Here is a 21,507-nt window from a genome sequence, read left to right on the forward strand (position 1 = left end):
CAGGTTTTTTGCCATTCTAGCTGCCTCCCCTGCCTTCCCTCCATCTCCACCAATCCAACCTCATCACAGGGCTCAGCCCCCACCTCCCACCCCAACTCCTACCCCTAGCCTGAGAGCATTTAGCCCCAGGTAGCTGTCCCTCGCGGCCTCTCAATGGTAGCTTTTCTGTTAGGCAGGCATCTCCTACCTCCCCAACTAAACGATAAGCTGCTAAGAGCCATGTCGTCTGTGTCATCTACGTCTTCACATTTCCAATGACAGCATAAAATGGGAGCTCAAGAAATACATTTATTGGATTGATTAACTTGCTGATATTTGGCTTATTCCACAAGGTGCAGCCACAATCTAAAAAGGAACGTGTCAACCAGGTTGGTAGAGATCTCAGACTTCACAGCCTACTTGCCAAACTTTACACAGGGGCCCCAAAGGCCAATCCAAAGTTCGCCTTGGTGGCTTTAGTTGAAATATTGTATCCTTTTCTCTCTCCAGTGGGCTCTTCTCAAACTCAGTTATATTTTAAAATCACAGAAAGGAATACAATAATTTCAAGAAAATGACTTATTTGTATACTAAAGAATCACCAGCTCTGATTTTTTTAGTCTAACTTTAGAGTATCAGAGCTTTCTTAAAGTGAGGGCTGCTTACAATATAGTGAACACACAACACTAGGGCGTGTAGAGCTGGGCAGAGATGCTCAATGGATGATCTTAGAAACAAGGGTCCTTATCTCAGATCCAGGTAGTCCTTACTCGATCTTGCCTCATTTCCTCAGTCTAACCAGGACCACATCTATTCATGGTAAGAAGCTCACCACCACCTACAGATGGCTAGCTTGGTCATAAAGTAATGATTAAGTGTCTAGTTTATATGAAATCTGTGTTAGGCACCATATCAGCTAGGATTGTTAATCTGCATTTAACAGAAAAATCTAAAACAGTGACTTATGACAGAGGTTTATTTGTCTTTCACATAAAAGATGCCCCATAGGTAGGCAGTTCAGGGCTACTATGGAAACTTCACAACATTAACCCAGGCTCCTACCTTTATTTTTTACTATCCTCAGTGTGTTCCTTACATCCTCAGCAGTCACCTTATGGCCCAAGATGGCTGCTGGAGTTCCAACCATCACATTTACATTCAAGGCAGGAATGTAAATGCTTTTAAGAGGCCTTCCTCTAAGTCTAAACAACATTTCAAATTTGTAGCTCACTGGACAATTTAGTCATTTGGCCTCATCGAGCTATATGCACTGCCATCACAATAAAAACTGGGGTTTTATCATAAAGGAAGACAGGGGGAAAGAAGATGGGTAACAACTATATAAGCTGTCACAGGCATAGAGAAAAATGAGACAGTCTCCATATCAAAGGAGTAGATACTCCAACTAGACTAATCAAATGCTGCCTTATTACTGCCCTGAAAATATGAGTGAGACAGTAGCAGGTACTGAAGTGTTCAGAAAGATTCTGTGAAAAATACCTTCAGGAGTGGCAGACCTAGAGTAGGAGGACAGCAGGTAGAACACTTCAAGCGAGGGGAAACCAGGCTCAGCCAGGCATTTCCGCAGTTTACTTTCTTAACACAACCACAGAACTGGAAGGGAAGCCTCTCAGCAGGATGCCCAGATCAGTTACTCTTTAGGGCCTCCGGTGCATTTTCCATTTTCGTTTGTATAAGCCGTGGATGAGAGTGAACATCCTCATGGGAGGCCGTTATCTAGGTGCACAGCACCTCTCACCAAACCTGAACACCGCAGAGGCAGTGGAGGCTGTCCAAAACCAGACCATAGGAACCTCCAGAGGGGCAGAGGCCATGGCTTGGTGTTTGGGAGACGGTCTGCTTCTCTGTGCACCCACCTGCTGCTGCTAGTCAGGGAGGCTCTGCCAATGTGCAGAGCCACCTCAGGCAAAGGCCGAAACCTCTTTCACAGGAAAGTCAGGCATGGCCATTGTTTCCCCTGAGAGTCTGAGAGGGAGGCTAACTAAGCTAAGCAGACCCCGCAGAGTAGCCGGGAGGCCTGCTGTTTGTTACCTGAACTGTGGGCGGCTTTGCTTAAGTTCTTCCAACATGCCAGGCCCTTTTCTGCCTCCAGACCTTTGCAGAGCCTGTTTCTGCTGCCTAGAACATTCCCTGCTCCTCCTCCTCCCTATCCTTTCCCCTCTCCTCTGCCTGCTTCTTTCTTGTCACTCTTTAGAGCTTGTTCTTGCTCAAAGAAGCCTCACCCCTCTCCAAGGCCCATCTTTCACATCTAAACCAGGTCCTTCTGGCAAAATCTCATTTAACCCTTTAATTTTTAAGCATATTTTATCACCATTTTAATGACATATTCATGCATGTTTGTTTAATGTCTAGATGGTTCACTGCTGTATCCCTGGCACTGAGGCCCATCTCGCAAGGTAAGTGCTAGAGAGAGAGAGAGGATATGATAGAGATGATATGATAGAACCATGGAGACAGCAGGAAGCAAGAATTGGAAGAGTCAATGAAGAGTCAACAATTTGAGGTGAACAACCACAGAAAGAAAACCCATTACTGAAATTCCAGACAGGACTCAGGGGATCAAAACCAAGCAGGAGCCAGTACAGTATACATGGGGCGCCGGCTAGAAGGAAACCTTGAAATGGAGGCGACCTCTCTATCAGAAAGTCTCTTCTGCACCTCCTAAGGGCTCCCCGGCAAAGCTCAGGGCCTTCAGGTGGGACCCTGTGCTCGAACTGTCCACATCTTCCCACCACTTTTATCCAGAAGTAAGGCCACAGCTAGGCAAAGTTCCACACTCCATGCAAAACTGGGCCATAAAATATCCCCAATGGTCATGTATTTCAGAAAAAACACTATGTGTGCTTCCCCTTTCCCTATCATGTACTTAGCCACCTGGGCACAGACTAAAAGCGGACATATAACTGTTTCCTTGACCAGCATTAGTGAGTGCCAGGAGAAGCAGCACCCATTTGCTTGTCTGCTGACATTCATACTGGCATTTTCTTCAGCTTGGTGATGGGGGTGAGGAGGACCTGAAAGGAAACCCCATAAGGAACAAACAGCCTTTAACTAAGTCCAGGGGCATGAGAGGTATCCTCGGGGGACAGGCTGCAGAGGCATCCCTGGACAAATGGTGTCTTTCAAAGGGAAGGGACATCATCTCATCTTGGCTGAGAAACACATCCCCAGCGGAAAGTGAGCCTTAGAGAAGCCTGACTGCTGTGTGTGCTGTAAGGCCATCTGCCCCAGGTGAGTGGCCAAGGGCATCTGGGCTTGGTGACACCAGTCCCCTCCTCCCAGACCCTCCCTGCTATAAGGCAGGGTTGGTGCTTGCCTGGAGACGCTGCTCTCAAAGAAAGCAGATTCCATATCAAGCAGAAGTTGAAAACACTTATAGAGAACAAGCATGAAATATGATAGCAACATCTTCCCAGTTGTCGATGCCAGCCAGGCATTTTCCTGTCCTTTGCTCTCTATGAGGAGGCATTAAAAATTTCTCAAGAGATCTGCTCAATAAATTGTTCATCGGCAGAAATGCTTCAAGGGAAATATGCATCTAATTTTCTAACAAAGAACTTCTCAGAAATCCTTAATAGAGCCCACCCTTACTTAATTTCCAAAGGTCTCCACTTTCATGTGTCCTCAAGTAGGGAGAAAAACAAGCAACATTAGACCACTTGGAGTCTGAAGTTCAGAAATCAGCAGTCAAGGCATGGTTCTCTAGTTGCTTCATGCTTCTCGAAAGAAGGAACTATAATTTAAATTATTCTGGGAAGAAGGAACTATAAATTATTCAGATTATAGATATGAAAGCTATAGGAAGGCTGAACATATGCCCAGCTGAGCCCTGTAGTTTTCATATTATTTGTTGTTCATTTATGCAATCATGGCTATTAGCTGATTTGTGTGATCTCTTTCAGCCCAAGGTGGGTCCCAGCAAAGCATTTTAGCTCTTTGATCAACCAAACCTTTCCTTCTGAATCTGACTTGAACCCTCAATTTTCTTCCTTCTTAAGCAGTGCTTTCAGCCCTGGCCGCCCTGAGACTGGACACCCCTATACTCCACCATCACAGCATACATTTTCTGGAGGTTGCTCGCATTGCACAACTCCAGAGGGCGCCATTCACATTGGATTCCTTTAGGCTAAGTACAAGTGCCTGACCAGAGACCTAACATGGAGCACTACCTCTTGGGTACCTACAACCTGGACCTCCACCCCAACCATGAGATACTTGGATGCCAACTGTGCCCAGAGCTGAGGCCTGGGGTCAAGGACACACTGCACCATAAGAAGTCATCTTTGCCCTTCAGGAACATTCATGCCCATTGTTCCTAAGAGTATTTACATTTAGCACATTTTTTCTTCTCAATCATTAAAAGAAATTATTACTTGAGGATAGAATTCATTTTGCTTTCTAAATGTACCAAATTCCTGATCTCATCTAAAAATAAGAAGCCTGGAAGATGCTTTCTTGGATACTGTCTTAGTTTGCTAGGGCTGCTATGACAAATACCCCACAATGAGTTGGCTTCTATTGTCCTAGAAGTCTCTGAAATCAAGGTGTCAGTAAGACCATGCTTTCTCTAAAGTCTGCAGTGTTCAGGTGACAGCTCTCTGGCAATCCTCCGTCACGTAGCAGTCTGTCTCTTCCTGTCTCCTCGTCTGCTCTCTACTTCTCTGCCCAGTTTCCTTTGTTTATAAGGACTTCAGCCGTATTGGATTAAAGCGCACCCTCTCTCTGTTCAGACACATCTTAACTAGTAACATATTCAAGGTTCCTATTTATAAATGGGTTCACACCTAAAGGGCAGAGGGCTTAGGACTCGAACATACCTTTTGTGGGGGATGATTCAATCCCCAGCAGATACCAAGCTCCCTGGGTCCCTTGCCTACCCTGGGCTAAATGGAGGGTCTGGACAAGAGGGCGGCAGGAGGTATCTGACACCCAGCCAGGCTTTGCAACCCCAGCCCCAGCCTTGAGTACCAAAGGCTTGGGAGGCTTCTCTGTTATTCTCCAGACTTATTTTTTAAAAATTCATCCCCTTTTGCAAGCCTTCCTTCTTCCTTGTTCCTCTACTCTCTCTACTAAGTTCTTTTCTATTATCTTTTTTTTTTTTAAGATTTATTTTATTTACTTATTTCCCCCCATCCATTTTCTTTTGACATGTTAAGACACCCACAGGCCCTGAATCTTTTGTCCACTGTGGGGTTCTCTGCCCAGAACCAGAGATTTTCCAGAGGAAAGCTGCCCAGAAATCACTTCTTTCATGAAGCCTTACCAGTTAGAGCCCAAAAGCTCTCCCATGTATGAACACTTACATCACTGTCCGTATCACACGCTTATATCTTGTTGATAGAAAGTTTCTGATTTGTTCACGTGCCTTAGTTAGAGCTTCCTGACTTGCACAATGCTATGGGGGCAGAAGAACCACTTTGGACAACTGGGATGGGGGGCAGAAAAGGGATATTTACAGCCCTGGCTAGCAAGTGTTTCCTTCAATGCTCACTTCAACCCTTCAAGGCATTGAGGCACAAAGCAGGTGAGTGAATAGCCTGAGGAAACACACACTCTTAGCCACTCTGCTATCCTGCCCCCGCCCCCCCCCCCCCCCCCCCCCGTTAAGTAATAACTGCCTGAGTTACTGAATGACTCAGGAATGCTCAGGAAAGAATATCAATCTGGAAGTGCTTAACCAAGATTTTCCCAAAGAGCCGTTGCCTAGGCCACTGCTTCCATCAGTCGGATACAAGGGATCACCTTGCTCCCCAAGCAATGTTTGGTGATGGTTACATAAAGGAAAACAGGGCAGAGTGACAAGGAGTTCTTATAGGCAAGGTTTAAAGGGGAAAGAACTGGAAGGCATGACCCAGGTCCCATTGCATTTATAGCCAAGAGATGTTATTTTCTCAATTGTGAGCACTGCTCTCTCTCCCTAATCCCAAAGGCCTCCGTGACTGACCAGTTACACCGCATGAAATCCCCACCATAACGATCCTGTCCTGACACTTTAGGAGGCTGCATCTCTAGGAGTCCTCTGTGTGAACACAAATTCATCGGAAAGAATGGGAGCAGGGGCAGGGTGGTTTGATGTGGGACTCCAGTTGGGGGCTGGGAAGGGCTGCGGATGTGGGGGGCAAGGGCTTGAGTCCCAGCTCTGCCCTCACCATCCTGTAGCCTTGGGCAAGGCTCCAAACCTCAGAGACTGTGGCAGATTGAATTACAGACCCTAACAAAGACCTTTTCTTCATCTTAAAGCTCATTCCTGTGGGTGTGAACTCATTCATCAAGGGGACCCGTGGAAGAAGATGTATTATTAATCAAGGTGTGGCTCAACTGAATCAAGGTGGGCCTTAATCAGAACCCCTGGAATTCTTTATAAGCAGAAGAAATTGAGATGTAGTGAGTCAGAGAAGGCCACAGGAAGAAGCCAGAAGTTAGTGGAAACCGGATGAGCAGACACAAGGACAGAGAGATCACCTGAGATCAGAGGCAGAGGCTGCCAGCCACGGAACTCCAAGGACTGTGCCAGGCCAGCATCAGAACTCTCCAGACTGCAGGAAGAAAGCAAGGCCTTGCTGACATCTTAGTTTTGGATTTCTAGCCTCTGAAACTGTGAGCCAATGAATCTCTGTTGCTTAAGTCAACCCACTGTTGGTGTTTGTCATCACAACTTTGGCAAACTAAGACACCCCATGAATCCTCTTCTCAAGATCCCCCAATAGCTCCCCATCCCACTCAGAGGACAACCCAAAGTCCCTGCTGCAGTCTATAAGACAGGCCACACCTGGCCTCTGCACCCTGCCCTCCCCACCTCATCACCTAGGAGCACTTTGCTCTGCTTACTACTGTCCAGCCACACTGGCCTCTTGATGTTCCTGGAAAACATTAAGAATCCTCTGTCCTTGCGGTTTCCATTGATCTGGAAAGACTGAACCTCAGATGGCCATGCAGTCCACTCCCTCCGGTCACTCACGTTTTAGAAGAGAAGTCCTCCCTGCCTAGCCTTGTCCTGCTCTTCCTCCATAGCACTTACCACCACCTGATATCACAAGTCAAAAACTCGTTTAACTGTCTATCCTCTCTGGACCATGAGCTCTACAGGGCCAGACTTGTCTTCTGTTCCCTGCTGTATCTGCAGAGCTAGAACAGCAGCTGGCACGCACAGATGCTCAGAACACTGGCTGGATTGGCAGAATATTGATCATTGTTGGATCTGTAGGATGTGTACTCATACTATTCTACTTCTGTATGTGTTTGAGAATTTCCATTAGAAAAAGTTATGCACATTTGAATAAACGAACGAATGAATATTGGGATATCTCTAGACAAACCCATTTGGGACACCGGTACTTAGGCAGGCACACGTGCAGCCAGAGGCAGCACGAACTTCTGGATCACGAGGGGACAAGGGAAGAGCAAGGAGCAAAGGACAGGGAAAGGCAGTTACGGACAACAGACCTCGCTTGTCGGCCTTGCCCACTGCTTGTGTTATGAAGCAGGTGATGCCTGCCCCCAGCACACACACGGCAGAAAGCTTCACTCGCAATAGCAGGGCTCAAGGGGGCTCTGGCAACAGGTATTTGAGTGACTTGTACCTACCTGGGCAATGGAAAACCCCAAAGTTTAGTTCAAGAAGTCCTCGTACAATCATTCTGAGGAAGGCTAACTGGAAGGGGAGGCTCGTTATGAAAGCCAAGTGTCTTCAGGGGTTGCAGTCTCAGTTCTTTTACTTATACCCCAGTAACACAAAGGTTAACTGCCAGTTTCCTGATGCACTGCTTTGATTCTTGTGTCTAGTGCCAGCCTTCAGTTAGGATCTCTTACCATCTTTCCCGACAGAAGCTTAAGAAACTCAGTGACATTTAACATCCTCTTCTTGGAAGACTTGAGGTGGGTACCAGAAAATGTTAAAGCTAAAAGACTTCCTTAAAAAATACGTAATCAATGGTCCAACATGTGCAAGGCAGACTGCAGGACCACCTTAACAGCAAAAGTTAGGATAAGCCATGGTTTCTAAGGGAAGACTTCCCTCGTAAGTGTAGAAAAGGGTAGAAAAGTTGTTGCAATCAATTCTCTACAATCCAATTAGCATAATCCTTTTTAATCTTCCTTTTGCAGTTTTATTATTGTTGCCATAAACTCTTTGTCAACATAATCTGGGTCTTTGTTTAGCAAAGAGACTGAGAAAAGGGCTGAAGTCTTAATCATCACATGGAGCAGGGAAGACTTGACAGAGAAGTTTTACTTCTATCAGAGAAGAGGGACACCAGCTTAGCTTTGAAGTGGGAACTGCGCAGGTGTTAAATCCTGAAGCAGAAAAGGAAGGGCTTTTTGCCAATCAGAACTTTAAAGGGTGACTTAATCAAAAGGCTTAAAGTGTTATAAATTCTAGTATTACGAGAGTCACTTACTTCCACACGGAAATGCCATCCACACACAAACACTGGTGGACTTAGGAACTGTTGACCTGCTGTGCCTTATTTCTCTCTTGTGGTAGTTCTGTATAGTCAAGAGGCTATGTGTGTGCATGCATGCCCTATGAATGTGCAAACGTGTGTATCAAAGAAGATAGGTCTCTTGCCCTGAGGAGGCGTAGGTAAATCAACAGGACAAAGCAAAGTATATCTTTGAGAAGCTGGACCCCTTGAACTGGAGCAGAGGAGACAGTGGATCCTGGAAGAGGTTTACCAGCCATAGATGAAGCCAAGGAGCATATGGGATTTGTGGAAATGTAGCATGCTACCTGCCTAAGTAAGTTTTATTTGGGGCAAAAAGGAGGATATGTGAAAGACATACGGTTTTTACAAGTCCTTACAGAAGCTTTGTTCAAAGGAAGAAGTCTCATGTAAAATTCTTTTAGCTAGAGGAGAACCTATGTGAAAGAGGGAGCTGCTGAAAGGAAACTTAAACAAAAAACCTGCAGCTACACTTATTCAAGAACCAGGAATAACTTGAGAGTGGAATGTTTCCAATCCATCGCATAACCAGCAATTCTTTGAGAACGTGCTGTGCTGCAGGGCATTAGTGCCAGAACTATGGGTGAAATGTTCCTTCTAAGAGAAGCTCTCCATCCTTGTGAGGGCAGACCACAGAGCAGGTAATAGGGCTTTATAGAGAGAGTGATAATTGGGCTGGGCCTTGAAAGATGGATAAAGCTTGGATAGGCAGGGAATTGGAAGGGAACACCTAATGGACATTCCTCGACTATTTTTCACAAAGAGCATCCTCACTGGCACTGGGCTCTGTCACAGATATCCAAGGTGCTAAAACCTCCCATCTAGCCTTGATCTCAGCTTTTCTCACCGAGTCTCTAACAAAAGGAAAAGGCAAACAAACCATAAACCTCAATACCCAGCTACCAGGCCCCTTGAGAGTACAGAGTCTCTGGTTTCCTTCTAAATCCCAGGGGCCATTCTGGAGGAAGCCCTGATTTTCCTGCCCCTGTGGTCAAAGCTGGCATTTGCAAATGAACACTTACAAAACTTCTTTGAGATGCAAATATTATTTTTGATCCTGGGAGCCAGGAGGAGATAGGATGAGAGCCAAATTTTAAATAGGAGGGGAGAAACCACTGTCTGGCAAACAAAAGTCTTTTAATAACAGGGCCACTCATCCCCATTAGCAAATACAGATTTTCAGTTAAATAACAGGCTCTGATTTAATCCTAGAGTAAATGAGTGCTTATTACTTTCGTAATTTGGAAACAGGAACTATTTTTAAAGGCTCCTGTCTATGAAGTCTCAAAGCCTTGCTATCACTCTTCTCCTCAGGTGTCCAGTCCCCCAGCCCTGAAGCTGGGGCCATGCGTTGTATTCCTATGTAAATTTACCTTTGCACTTGATTAGATACTATTCTCTAGTTCTTTTTATGGGGTTTTCCTCTGTTATATGATTGAAAACTCCCTAAGGCTAGAACTATTATCTTCTCTTGCACACCTTAGGATACTGCGCATATTACTGAGGCTCACCAGGGGGCATCAACAGACACCTGTTGGACTGAATATAGCAAGAGATTTACCTATTTTCTTTTCTTTCTCTTCCAGTTTTCTGTTTATTGCCCTGATGATTTCCCAGAGCCACTGCCTGATTACATAAAATGACAATTTTTGCCACTCCAGGGATATGATTTAATAGACTCCTAAGTGTCCTCCACCTTTACTTATCCATTGGACCTTTTCTTCCCAACTCTGAAGGTAAACAAGTAGGTAAATACAACAGCAGACTGAGCTCGGCTCTGCTGTTCCCTCTCACAGTGGGGTTTTCAGGACTCTTCCAATGCCATAAAAGCTGCCCTGACCACGAATGGGCTAATTCTGCTTAATACTAAAACTGAAATTTACCATTCAGTGTCAAGTGGGCAGGGCCTTGCCAGGCACCCGTCAGGCTAAGAAGGCTTTGGGATCTACCCACAGGATGCCTCACAGACCCACTCCAAATCAGTGGGACATGGACAATACTGGGTAGAAACAGATGCTTCACCCTAGACTATAGCTGGGTGCTAGTCCCAGGCCCCTGTTTTTGGAGAGGCTGAAGAAGGCCCCAGAAGCTAGGGGGCTCAGAAAGGGAATTTCTCCCTTGGGAGAAGTTCCCCTCCCACATTAACCCTTGATCTGTCAGATTACTCAATCACCCAGAGAAGGGAGCTGAATTTATCTCCTTCCTTCCTTCAGAGAGAACATGTGCATTTTATTTTTAACAGCTGAAAGTCCCAATTCCAATTCATTCCTCTTTTTCTGAAACAACTCTTTTTGCCTAACTGAATGACCCCACTCTGTGTTCACAGTGGGCCAGGTAGGGCAAGAGAAAGAAGATGAGCTCAGAAGCAAAGCTGGGCAGCTCACGCTGGCAGCATGACCACAAATAAGGGCGACACTTAGCAATCGAGTCCCCTAATGATGCGCAATGATCACACCCAGAGTTACAAGTGAGAGGCAGGAAACAGACATTGTTGAGGAGATGTGCGCACACATGCCGTGGGGACTCCCTCCCACGGTACAGCCCACCAGAGAATTAGGAAAAGGGCAGTGTCCTACCAAAAAAGCCATGAGGTTCCGACTGGCGCCGCTCGGTGCTTCGATTTTGGTCCTTGTGCTTCTTATTCCCCCTTAGACTTCCAAAACGCTTCATGGGTAGCTGTAGCCAAAGGAGCAGCAACAGGTGAACATACCAGGATCAGCAGAACCAGTGTCAGCCCCAGGTAGCAGGGAACAGGGAGAGGCACAGCATCAGCCGGTCAGGTACGGAGCGCGGGGCAGCCACAGCCCACCAAAAGCTTTAGGGGTGGCTTGTGTGCAAGTGACAGCTTGTGGGTCCACAGTCCTCACCAGAGGTCCTTCCAGCTATCGTGGGATGGGGCTCGCGCTCCAGGATGAGCAGCCCCGGAGCACACCGGAGAATTCCACTGCAATCCTCACTCTACTGTCCGGGGAGAATCCAGAGAGCTACAGTAGCCCTAACTGGGTCTGCAACTCCTGCCGCAGCAGCTCAAGTATCCGCCAGTCTTGCCCTTAAGTAGGCAAAAAGCTGCCGGAAGCGCAAAGCAGAATTTCGCCAGTGGATTTGTTTATGTAGTTAAGGTCAGCAGCTCACTGATAAACTCCAGGGCTTTTTTTTTTTTTTAACTCCTTAAAATTAAAAAGGAAGGGCAGACGAAATAGGCAAAAGAAGCACAAGCCCTCTTGAAGGGAACTGTCATGTGCAGATCTGCATGATGTCTCTTTAAAAAGACTGTAAAAGGAAACCACCCTGTACAGACAATTCTTGGCACCAATTGGCCAGGGCACATTCCCATTATGACATGACATCACACAACTATTTTGATTCATGTGTTCCAGGGCTGCACAGGGTCAGAAGACTCTGGCTGCTTCTTGGTGGAGAAGCAACAAGTCTCTAGGCTGGAAATCACTGGATTTACTTACGCTCACTTCTCCTCTCAAAAAAAAAAAAAGCAAGATCCTTCTTTAAGGAAGGGATATAGGTTCCCTTTGAATTTAACGGAGGTAGCTTCAGTAAGTACACAATTTCAGCTCTGCACTTGTAAAGAATCCTAGAATGACAGCGCTTAAAGAGACTTTATAGATGACCTAGTCCAATCCCCTTCCATTACAGATGGGGAAACTGAGGCTCAGAAAGGGTATGTGATTTGCCCAAGGTCCTGCAGCTAATGGCAAAACCAGGACAAGAATTCTGATCTCTTCAATTCCTAATCTAAACCCCTGAGGTGATAAAAGAAAATATTAAACACATTCAATTTTTATGTGCTCTGCAACTAAAAAAAACAAACTTTAAAAGTACGAGGTGAGAAAAAGATAATCTCTCCTGTTTTTATTGTTGATAGCTTCACTAGACTAATGGAAAGTTATTTTTGCTCTTCTACTAACTAGTTTCATGACCTCGGGAAAGTCACTTCCAATCTCAGAATCTCAGTTTCCCTCCCTGTACAAGACTAGGCTAGGTCATTTTAGCATTTACTCTAATTTCAACTCTGAAATTCTAATGGCAATTGAATTTGTGAAGGTTCTCCCCCCAATCACTGTATACATAAGAATGAGGCTATGCCAGACCAGTTTAAAAAAAAACAAAGTCAATAGTCTGCCCATTAAGAAGGGATAACCAACAAAAACAGCAATGCCATGCGTTTCTTAAGTATAATTGTTAATTATCTACTGTGCACCTGGAAACAAGGGGGTGGAATGAGAGATGATGAAAATACCTATGACCTTCCATTACTGCCTGGACTTCCACTTGAAAGTAACTCAATCTAGAGTGCAAGTCTCACCGTTCATGCTTTTTCTCCTGCCTCTCTGACTTTCTAGTGTCCTGGCAGAGTTCAATATCATTATTGTAATCACTGTAAATTTGCAATGAGATAAAGATGGGTCTTGCTTTAGGCTTCAAACCAAAATTCCCCACCCTAGAGCAAGACGTGGGAAAAGAGAAGAGGTGGGAAAAGAAAGTCTATGAGTCCCACCCTGGGATCTCTACTCCTGCTCCAGATCTGCTATCTTTCCTGAGCCTCTAACCTTCCTCTGGCCCCAATCCACAAGCAGCAAGGAGGACACAACAGGCTCCCTCCAACCTTGATCTAGTCACTGGGCTGGCCATGGTTGGTTCCAACCTTTGAGACTTTGATCCCACGATCTGCCTGTCTACCTTTCCCATCCTACAGGACAGTGTCCACAGTGGCACCAAAGCCATGGCATTGCTAAGTGGACAAGCCACAGTCTCAGCTTCTTGCACCATTTTTAATCAAATTAATAACTATTTGAGTGATAATATTTACTTGGTGCTATATTCCATTCTGCAGGGTCAGGAAATCATTAATGACCTGATTAAGCCTTTAGATACCTGTTCAGGCCTCTCCCCCATCACTGCTTGATTTCCATTCTCTAGACACATTTTGAATTTTTTAAATGACCCAATTTTGCCGACACAAGTTGTTCTTCCTCCTGGTGGCCCCTATTTGATCCTCACTTACAGTTGTCACCTCCTCCAAAAAGTACTCCCTCAACACTTCAGGAACTCTCTTTCTTGAATTATCCTATAATCAGGGCACCATCTGGATGCAGGACAGACAAACAAAATAGGTCTCGCCCTCAAGGAATTTATAAATGACTTGGAGAGATAAAGGTAAACCACCAAACAATACTAACTGTATAAAAAAACAGCTTTGAGTGTGATTAATAGGCACTGTGGTGAGAACGGATATGAGAGTTATCAGCACAGAGGAGGGGCAGATTGGCATGGCCCTGTGTGGAAAACGGGCCTTGGGGGTAGAAGGTCTAGAGAAGAGGGGAGAGGCCAGGCCAGTATAATGCCCATTTAGGAACCTAGTCTAGAAACAGGTCGTAAAACTCACCTCCAGCTGGGTTCCCCAATGTACTAGGGGATATTTCTGTGGTTAAATATGGTGATTAAACTCTGAAAAAGACTAAGTAGATAGGTTTTGGAGTTTTATGCTTAGATTTTGGGAGGGGGGGGAACTATATAACATAGTGAATCTTGTTGTGAATTATGACTGTAGTTAATAGTACAAATATGAGTGTTCTTCCATGAACAAATGTATATCACTACCACAAGGTGTTAATAATAGGGTGGTATATGAGAAAAAATACAACTAATGCCAATTATCGACTATAGTTAACAGTGATATTGTAGCAATTTTTCATCAGTATAGACCACTGCTAAAGGCCTATAATGATTAGGCTCATGTGTCAACTTGGCTAGTTAATGGTGCTGGGTTGTTTGGTCAAGCAATCACTGGCCTAAATGTTACTGTGAGGGCATTTTAGGGACTTAAATCTTCAGTAAGTTGTATGCATCTATGGCTGGCACATCTACAAGCAACTGAGGAGACTGCCTTCAGCAATGAGAGAAATCTCATTCAATCAGTTGGAGTCTTTAAAAGGAAAAGTGATGATTTCAGCAGTCAAAAGAGAGAATTTTTATCTTGACTTCAGCCAGCCAGCTCTTCCTGGAGGATTCATCGAAACCTTCATTAGAGATCCCAACTTGCAGCCTGCCCTAAGGAATTTGGACTCATGTGTCCCCATAGTCACATGAGAAAATTTTATAAAATCTCATAATATTTACAGATATCTCCAGTTGGTTCTGTTTCCCTAGAGAACTGTGACAGGGTTAATAATAGAGGGGCATTAGGGGTAAGGGATTTTTCTTTTTGGAGTAATGTAAAAATTCTAAAATTGATTATGATGATGAATGCACAACTCTGTGATTATACTGAGAGCCACTGATTGTATACTTTGAATGGACTATATGGTATGTGAATAAAACTGGTTTGTTTGTTTTTTAAATTAATTCAGCTCCCAACAGAAATTGTAATGCTCTCCTGATTTAAAAATAAAATAACAAAACAAAGCAAAAAATTTTCAAGAAAGGACAACTAAATAAGTGTACCTCTAAGGAAAAGGCATACTTAATTAAAAGGTAAATGAAGAGCTTTCATCTAAGCCAATGTAACTCTATAAATATAGAAATAGTTTCAATGTTTAATGACTGAAAGTGACCGAGTTTAAATTCATTTGGAAAATAAACAGCAATTTAGGTCTGTCTGATGTGTACTTACTTTTATACGGTCATGTACTCAACAGGTAGTTATTAAACCTCTATCAAATACACAGGTCAGTTGTTGATTGAAGGGATTAGGTGCTACAAATAATTCAAAGACATTCCTGTCCTCTAAGAACTATATTAGTAAGATAATAATTACCTTTACTGAGGGCCAGGAAGAATACTAGTTACCTCACATTTGTAACTTGATCTCATTTTCTAACAACCCTGCAGAATTGGTACTATTAATATCATTTAAAGCGGAATAAACTGGAGTCAGGAAAGAGCTTGACCAAGATCACATAGCTGACAAGTTTCTCATACATATACATTGAAAAATTTGACAAAAATAAGGCAAGAAAATGGGCACTGCCATATGTTGAATCCCACAGGAGTTTAAAGGACCATTGTGCATTGGAGTGACTTGGAAAGGAAAGTGTCCACATTCACACTTTTAATTTCGATCTTCAGCCTTGCAAATTTGCAGGCAAAAGACAGAAGAATCATGATTAAAAGTCTTGATTCATATTCCCCTTGCAACATATAATGGGCAAATAAGCTTTCGATGACCTGCTGACTTGATGATTAGCTGTATCTTGCTTTGGAAACACCAAGTGTACCTACCTGCTTGCTTCACCTGAAAACACTCCTAGGTTGCTGAGCCCAGAAATGGGGAAAAGAGTACTGTTTTTCTCTGCCCTACAGGACCAGAATTTATTGCTGCTGCCCAGCTCTTAGACTCCACACTCTAGGAATTTGCTTGTGAACATTTGGTGTCTTAACCTTTGTAGAATGGAAGTAAGGATATGCCAATTTAGGCAAAGTGAAGGGAAAAATCACCTGGATAATTCAGGATCACTATTCTCTTACTGAAGAAAAGAGATAGTAGAACTGGCCTGATTCAGCCAAAAAAGAAAAAAAAATTGTTTTTAGCCTAGCACTGTTCTCTAAGAAGATGGATTCTGGAAAGCTTTAGGTGGGAGGAGTTGGGGAGGAGAGGAAGGGGCAGCTTTAAGAAAAGTTACAGCAACTATAAACATGACAACCTTAACAGTAGATGTGAACTCTCAAAGATATCCCAGCTACACCAATGCATACATCTCACCTCACCTGGGTCAGTTTCACCCAAGCACAAAGGCGGCTGCTAGTGACACTGAATCTCAGAAGTACAGCAGCAGTGGTGTGCTGGAAAGTGTTTAAGTAGAGAAGGGGAGTACTGATTTTTAGGGTTTGCTGATTTCTGTGGTGTGAATACTCCAATATTGGTCCATCTTACGGTACCAAAGTAGCCTGCACTGTCTTACAAAATTCCTGAAAATTTAATAATTGGCTCTCACACCACTGGGGCTTTTCCATTTTATTTATACATGCCTAAAATTCCTTAAATTGGGGACAAAGCTTTTTATTCCACAAAGAGACAAATATTGTTATACTGGGAGAGGACAAACATTCACAGGATGCTGGTTGGATGACTGTCTCAGTTTCCTGGGTGCTAAAATAAATAGATACAATGGGTTGGCTTCACAACAGGAATTTATTGGCTCACGGTTTCAGAGGCAAGAAGGTTTGCTCCCTCCTGGGGTTGGTGGCTGGCTGGGGGTCCTTGGTTTTTTCATCACATGGTGATAAACATGGTGGCATCTTCTCCTTTCTCTTCTAGGTTTCGTTGACTTCCAGCCTCTAGCCACTCCCCATGTTTTCTTTTTCTGGGTCCAATTTCCTGTGCTTAAAAGGACTTCAATCATGTTGGATGAAGGCCCACCCTCCTTCAGCCTGGGCACACCTTAACTAATAACCTCTTCAAAGGTCCTATTTACAAATGGATTAGCACCCACGAGACCAGGGGCTGAACATTCCTTTTGTGAGGGACACAATTCAATCCCTGGCAGTGACTGAGGACCCTTCAACAGCACATATGGCTGATGGCCTAGGGAAAGACGACATTCCCTGGAAGACAGGGAGACTAAATGCTACCTTCACAGTTTCCCCCAGCTGATGGTCCCAAATGAATGAGAGGCAATACTCTTTGGCACAATTATGATCCATCTGGCAGGCATACATTCTGGTGGAATGCTTTCCATGCTTTGGGGAATTTTTTTAAAGGGAAGGGCTGAAAAAAAGAAAGAACTAGTGGCTCCCAAGATAGAACTGTATTTACAAATGTATTTTAAAAGGGCCAAGGTCTTTCTGGATCATGCTTTTAAAAACACTCTCTTTGATGGTAATGGGGGCAACAGACGCCCTTATCTCTTAGCAGTTTTCTCCATGGTGTGGGAACAAGGATTCCCAGATCACCACTTTGATACTGGTGGAATTACAGGTAATTCAAAATTGTATTCTTTATGTTTTTCTATTCTTCCAGTTTTCCAGCAATAAACCTATACTTGACAGCTAGAAAAAAATAAAATGACATTGGAGAGTACTACCTTGAGACATTTTGTACTATTGGCTTGCATTCATCTATTTTATGTTTTGTGTGTTTCTTCTCCCACAGCTGGACTGAAAGCTCCCTGAGAGCAGGGATCTTAAGGCATATGGAAAAAATAGAATTAGCACCTGTGGGATGAATTATTATCAGTGCCTCAAGAACAGTGAAGGAGGCCAGACAACAGCAACCAGGGGGTGCTCTGCCATTACGTTCAGAGGCAGCATATCCAGCCTCTGGAGGTATCAGTGACTGACCCAGAGCCAAGGGGAGCGGCTGCTAATAGCCCACCCCCATCCTTTGCAGGCTCTGAACTTAGCCACAGCTCTGCATTGACACTAAGGCAGCACCCACTGTGGCTGGGGTGATAGGATGACAATGGGGAATTGAGTCCAGTTACTCTAAGGTGGGAGTTTTATTACCCAGGTATGTTTAGATTCCACAACATCTGGATGCTACAAAACACAGAAAGCTAGACATCTCAGGAGTATGTCTAACAGATAGCAGTACTGGAGGCAAGAAAGGTGAAGAAGGGAAATTCAGGGGAGTACAGACAGCAGAAAAAGGGGCTTTCTTACCTCTGCCTCAGGGTCCACGAGAATGGACAGCTCCCTCACTATTTCAGTGCACGGTCTCTTGCATCTCAGTGCTACGAGCACGAATACATTCTCACAATGCTGAGGAACAAGACCTCTCTGGAGACCTTGGTGGCCCCCAAGATGCAAACAAGCCAGGATTAATCTTCAGAAGGTCTCAGATGGTGATCTGGGAGGCCTTGCTCCCAAAGCAAGGGGAGAAGTGCTAAGACAAAAAGGACACCTGTTGTCCCAATGACCTGGTTCTCTTCTAGATGTCAGGTTGTAGCACCAACAAGCATCATCATGAGCGTCAACTCAGACTCTGTTGTAGACCCCACCGTTGATGTCCAGCATCCATTTGACACCCCCAACCCCACCCCAGACACACAAGGTGGTCCTGAGAGCTAGTCTGAGCTCCAGGATAGGGCCTCAGCAGGGTAAGCCAGTCAAGAAGAGAGTCCTGTCCTCTTCCCTTCAGGCCAGTCAGGCTGTGGACTACCCACATGGTTAACCTCCCTTGCAGCCCACCTACCTCTGGACTTCCATATATATATAATATATATATAATATATGCACCTAAAAACATCCTTCCTGAAACTGTCAAGAGGGGACGGGGTGAGAGGAACGTAGACGTAGCCTTGCACAGACCATCCTCGTGAAATGCCACCTTCATTCACACATAAACCAACCGCTTTCATTCCCTTGCCCAGAGCTACTCCTCAACCCCGCCCGCTGGCCTCTGGGAGGGGCAGGGGCTAGGCAGGCCTGTGAGCAGCCTGGTGGATGGGTGGACCTGCTGGCAGGATGGGGGGAGGGCAGGGGGAGGGGAGAACCCCTAGGGAACAAGACCTCCCACTTATAGGGAGTTTTATAGACTTTTCCCAAAGCACTTTCCTACGTTTTCCTCAACAAGGCTGAGGTAGGGAGACCAGCCATGACTACTCAACTGAAGAAATAAAAAGAAAGTGAGGTTCAAAGAAGATCAGTGATTTGCCCAAGATCTCCTGGGAAGCCAGGGACCCAGCCAGGATTAGACGCTGCGTGTGCTGGTTCCTCCAGTGGCATTTAGGATGCCACGTTGCCTTTTCTCTGCCACCGGAATGTTGGACAAGTAAATGAGGACACACGATCGGTACTCCACTCTCAAGCCTTTTGAGTGGGGATCATGAGACAGCACCTGAAAGCACCCCGACCCCTGAGAGGCCACAGAACCTCCTGATGTAAGAGGGAGCAGTTCCCTCTAGGAGCTGGGGAGCAGCAACGTGCGTTAGCACATTTTTGCTACCACGCCTGCTGGTTGCAAAATACTGTGTCATATTTCATGGAAAATTCTAAAGGTCACGGTCGCACTTGACTCTGACTGAGATTATCCTGTCACCTCCTCGGTGCCTCCCAGGTCCCATCCCCAGGGGCTGTTTAATGAGACGACAGCTTCCAAGAACTCTCCTCCGTTCCCTGACTCACACGCCTGCACCAGCTCTTCCCCGGCGCACGGTCACACGAGCCTCCGGCCTCCCACGGGAACTGGAGTTCAGAGACCGAATGACGAGAGGGTGATGTATTTTTTTTCAAAGACACTCTTTTTTAGCTCCCAGCTGAACTCATACCGGTGATATTTAAATCCATGTAGAAGTGGGTGCTAATAGGTAGATCTTAATTTTTAAAAATACAGAAAAGTACAGAAAATATGGAAAACGAAGGCAACGGTTCTTTCTAGCGTGCCAAAGTGCAGCACCCCAAAAAAGTATGAAATCTCCATCTTTAAAATCCTGAAGGGGCATCACAGGCCCCATGAAATGCTTGCGGTAGGGACCTTACTTAATTCTTTCTCATGGTCCCAAGAGTTCCTGGGGGTTCCCTACATAAACATAGCTCACGTCCTCCCTAACAACCTGCTGGGGTTCTCAAGGCTGCAAAGACAGGAATGAGAATGACAAGAACCTGTTCCTAAATCCAGCTCCCCCAGAGAAGCCCAGAGGATGAACCCGGGGCCCAAAAAAGGACCATAAAGCAAGATCATTTAAAAACGAGATCCAGAAGGTTCTAAAAGCGAAGCATTTCCATTTCCTGTTTCTCTTATTACACCAAAATGAGGTAGGAAATGTTGTAAAACCTTTGTCAAGGGGAAAAGACATTCATTCGCAGGCTCAGAATCTGGCTGACTCAGGCCGGTACCTGCTCAGGTAATCAAGCAGGATTTTCACTTTCCAGAATCGGGGGTCCCTCAAGGAGGACACCACCTGCTTCAGTTCTGCGTTCATTTAGAAAAGCACTAGTTGAAAATATGATGAGCTGAAGTTCCCCTTAGGTTTCTTCTTCATAGTGAAGGATATATTACAAAACAATATAGTAGGTAGAAATGTTTAACACACTTTGGTCAAACATAGCACTTTAAGGAAATTTACATGCATTGATTGTCTAATTTTGAGCCGGGTAGCTTATTTTTCCACGTGTCTTCTATAAAAGGCCCCACAATACAGGCTGTGCTCATTTTGCGGGCCTTTTAAGAGGATCTAATGAGATAAAATAGCAAAAATATCTTGCAGGCTGCAGGGCATTTTTACAAACGAAGAGCACTGCCATCACCCATCCCTTGAAGTGGTCCCTAAAGCGCTCCGTCAGCTCACACTCACTGTGACTCCAAATACAGCAAGCTACGGACACTGACCCCAAAGCTGGCTGCCTGGGGCACCATGCTGAGAGGGATTCAGAGGCTGCCACCTGGAGCATCAGAAACGAGCACTGGGATCAACCATTCAGCCAAGGATAGGAACCAGGCATTGGGCTTGCAAAGGAAGCATCATACCTTTGCAATGCCCAGTCTAGGTCCCGAGTGAGAAATGAGAAGCAATCAAAGATAACCCTTCTGATCAGCCAAAATATTCAAAGTCCAAGTACTTTATTTCTTGGATAAGGAACCAAGGGACTTTACCACTAATAATTTACTCTTTTTAATCATAATTTAAAGGAAAACTGGTTTCTTGGCAGCCAGTTGCTATGGGGAAAGAGTGGGTGCTGTTCAAGGTAGAGACAATAACTTTGTAGAGCATATAGCTGCCCAAGGAAAGAGACAGAAACTCTAAAAGGAACTCAGAAATATGGTGGTCAAAAGTCAGTGTGGGAGCAGGTGTGGCCCAGTGGTCGAGTGCCTACTTCTCATGTACGAGGTCCTGGATTCAATCCCCAGTACCACCTAAAAACAAATAAATAAAATAAACGTAAAAGTCAATGTGACAACAGGTTATAGGACAGCCTACTGATGACCCTAATTCATCTACAAACTATGAAATTATGTTTAGTATCTTTTGAATAAGTCAACCATGAAGGATATAATGTATCTAGCAGTTAAAAAGATATAATTTTTGGTTCTTAATGGCGTAAGTTTCAGAGAGTTAGAAAGTAAACTCAATTAGTTGGTCATTCCCTGATTTTTTTTTTTAAGATTTATTTT

At 44.7% G+C, this 21,507-nt stretch overlaps 1 protein-coding gene across 7 annotated transcripts in view; it reads right to left on the bottom strand.

The window, feature by feature from the left end:
* Positions 1 to 21,507, bottom strand: part of PRKAG2 (protein kinase AMP-activated non-catalytic subunit gamma 2) — a 353,035-nt gene that overhangs the window by 184,442 nt on the left and 147,086 nt on the right. Inside the window, exon 1 of one of the 7 annotated variants that reach the window (XM_071215355.1) lies at positions 11,018 to 11,190. The exons of the other annotated variants lie outside the window; for them this stretch is intronic. Coding sequence (XP_071071456.1) covers positions 11,018 to 11,111 — 94 coding nt within the window. The 5' untranslated portion in view covers positions 11,112 to 11,190. Of the gene's footprint in view, positions 1 to 11,017; positions 11,191 to 21,507 lie in introns of those variants that run through there. 7 annotated transcript variants of the gene reach the window in all.

The sequence above is a fragment of the Dasypus novemcinctus genome, chromosome 5 (assembly GCF_030445035.2).
Source record: "Dasypus novemcinctus isolate mDasNov1 chromosome 5, mDasNov1.1.hap2, whole genome shotgun sequence".
In the NCBI taxonomy this organism is placed as follows: domain Eukaryota; kingdom Metazoa; phylum Chordata; class Mammalia; order Cingulata; family Dasypodidae; genus Dasypus; species Dasypus novemcinctus.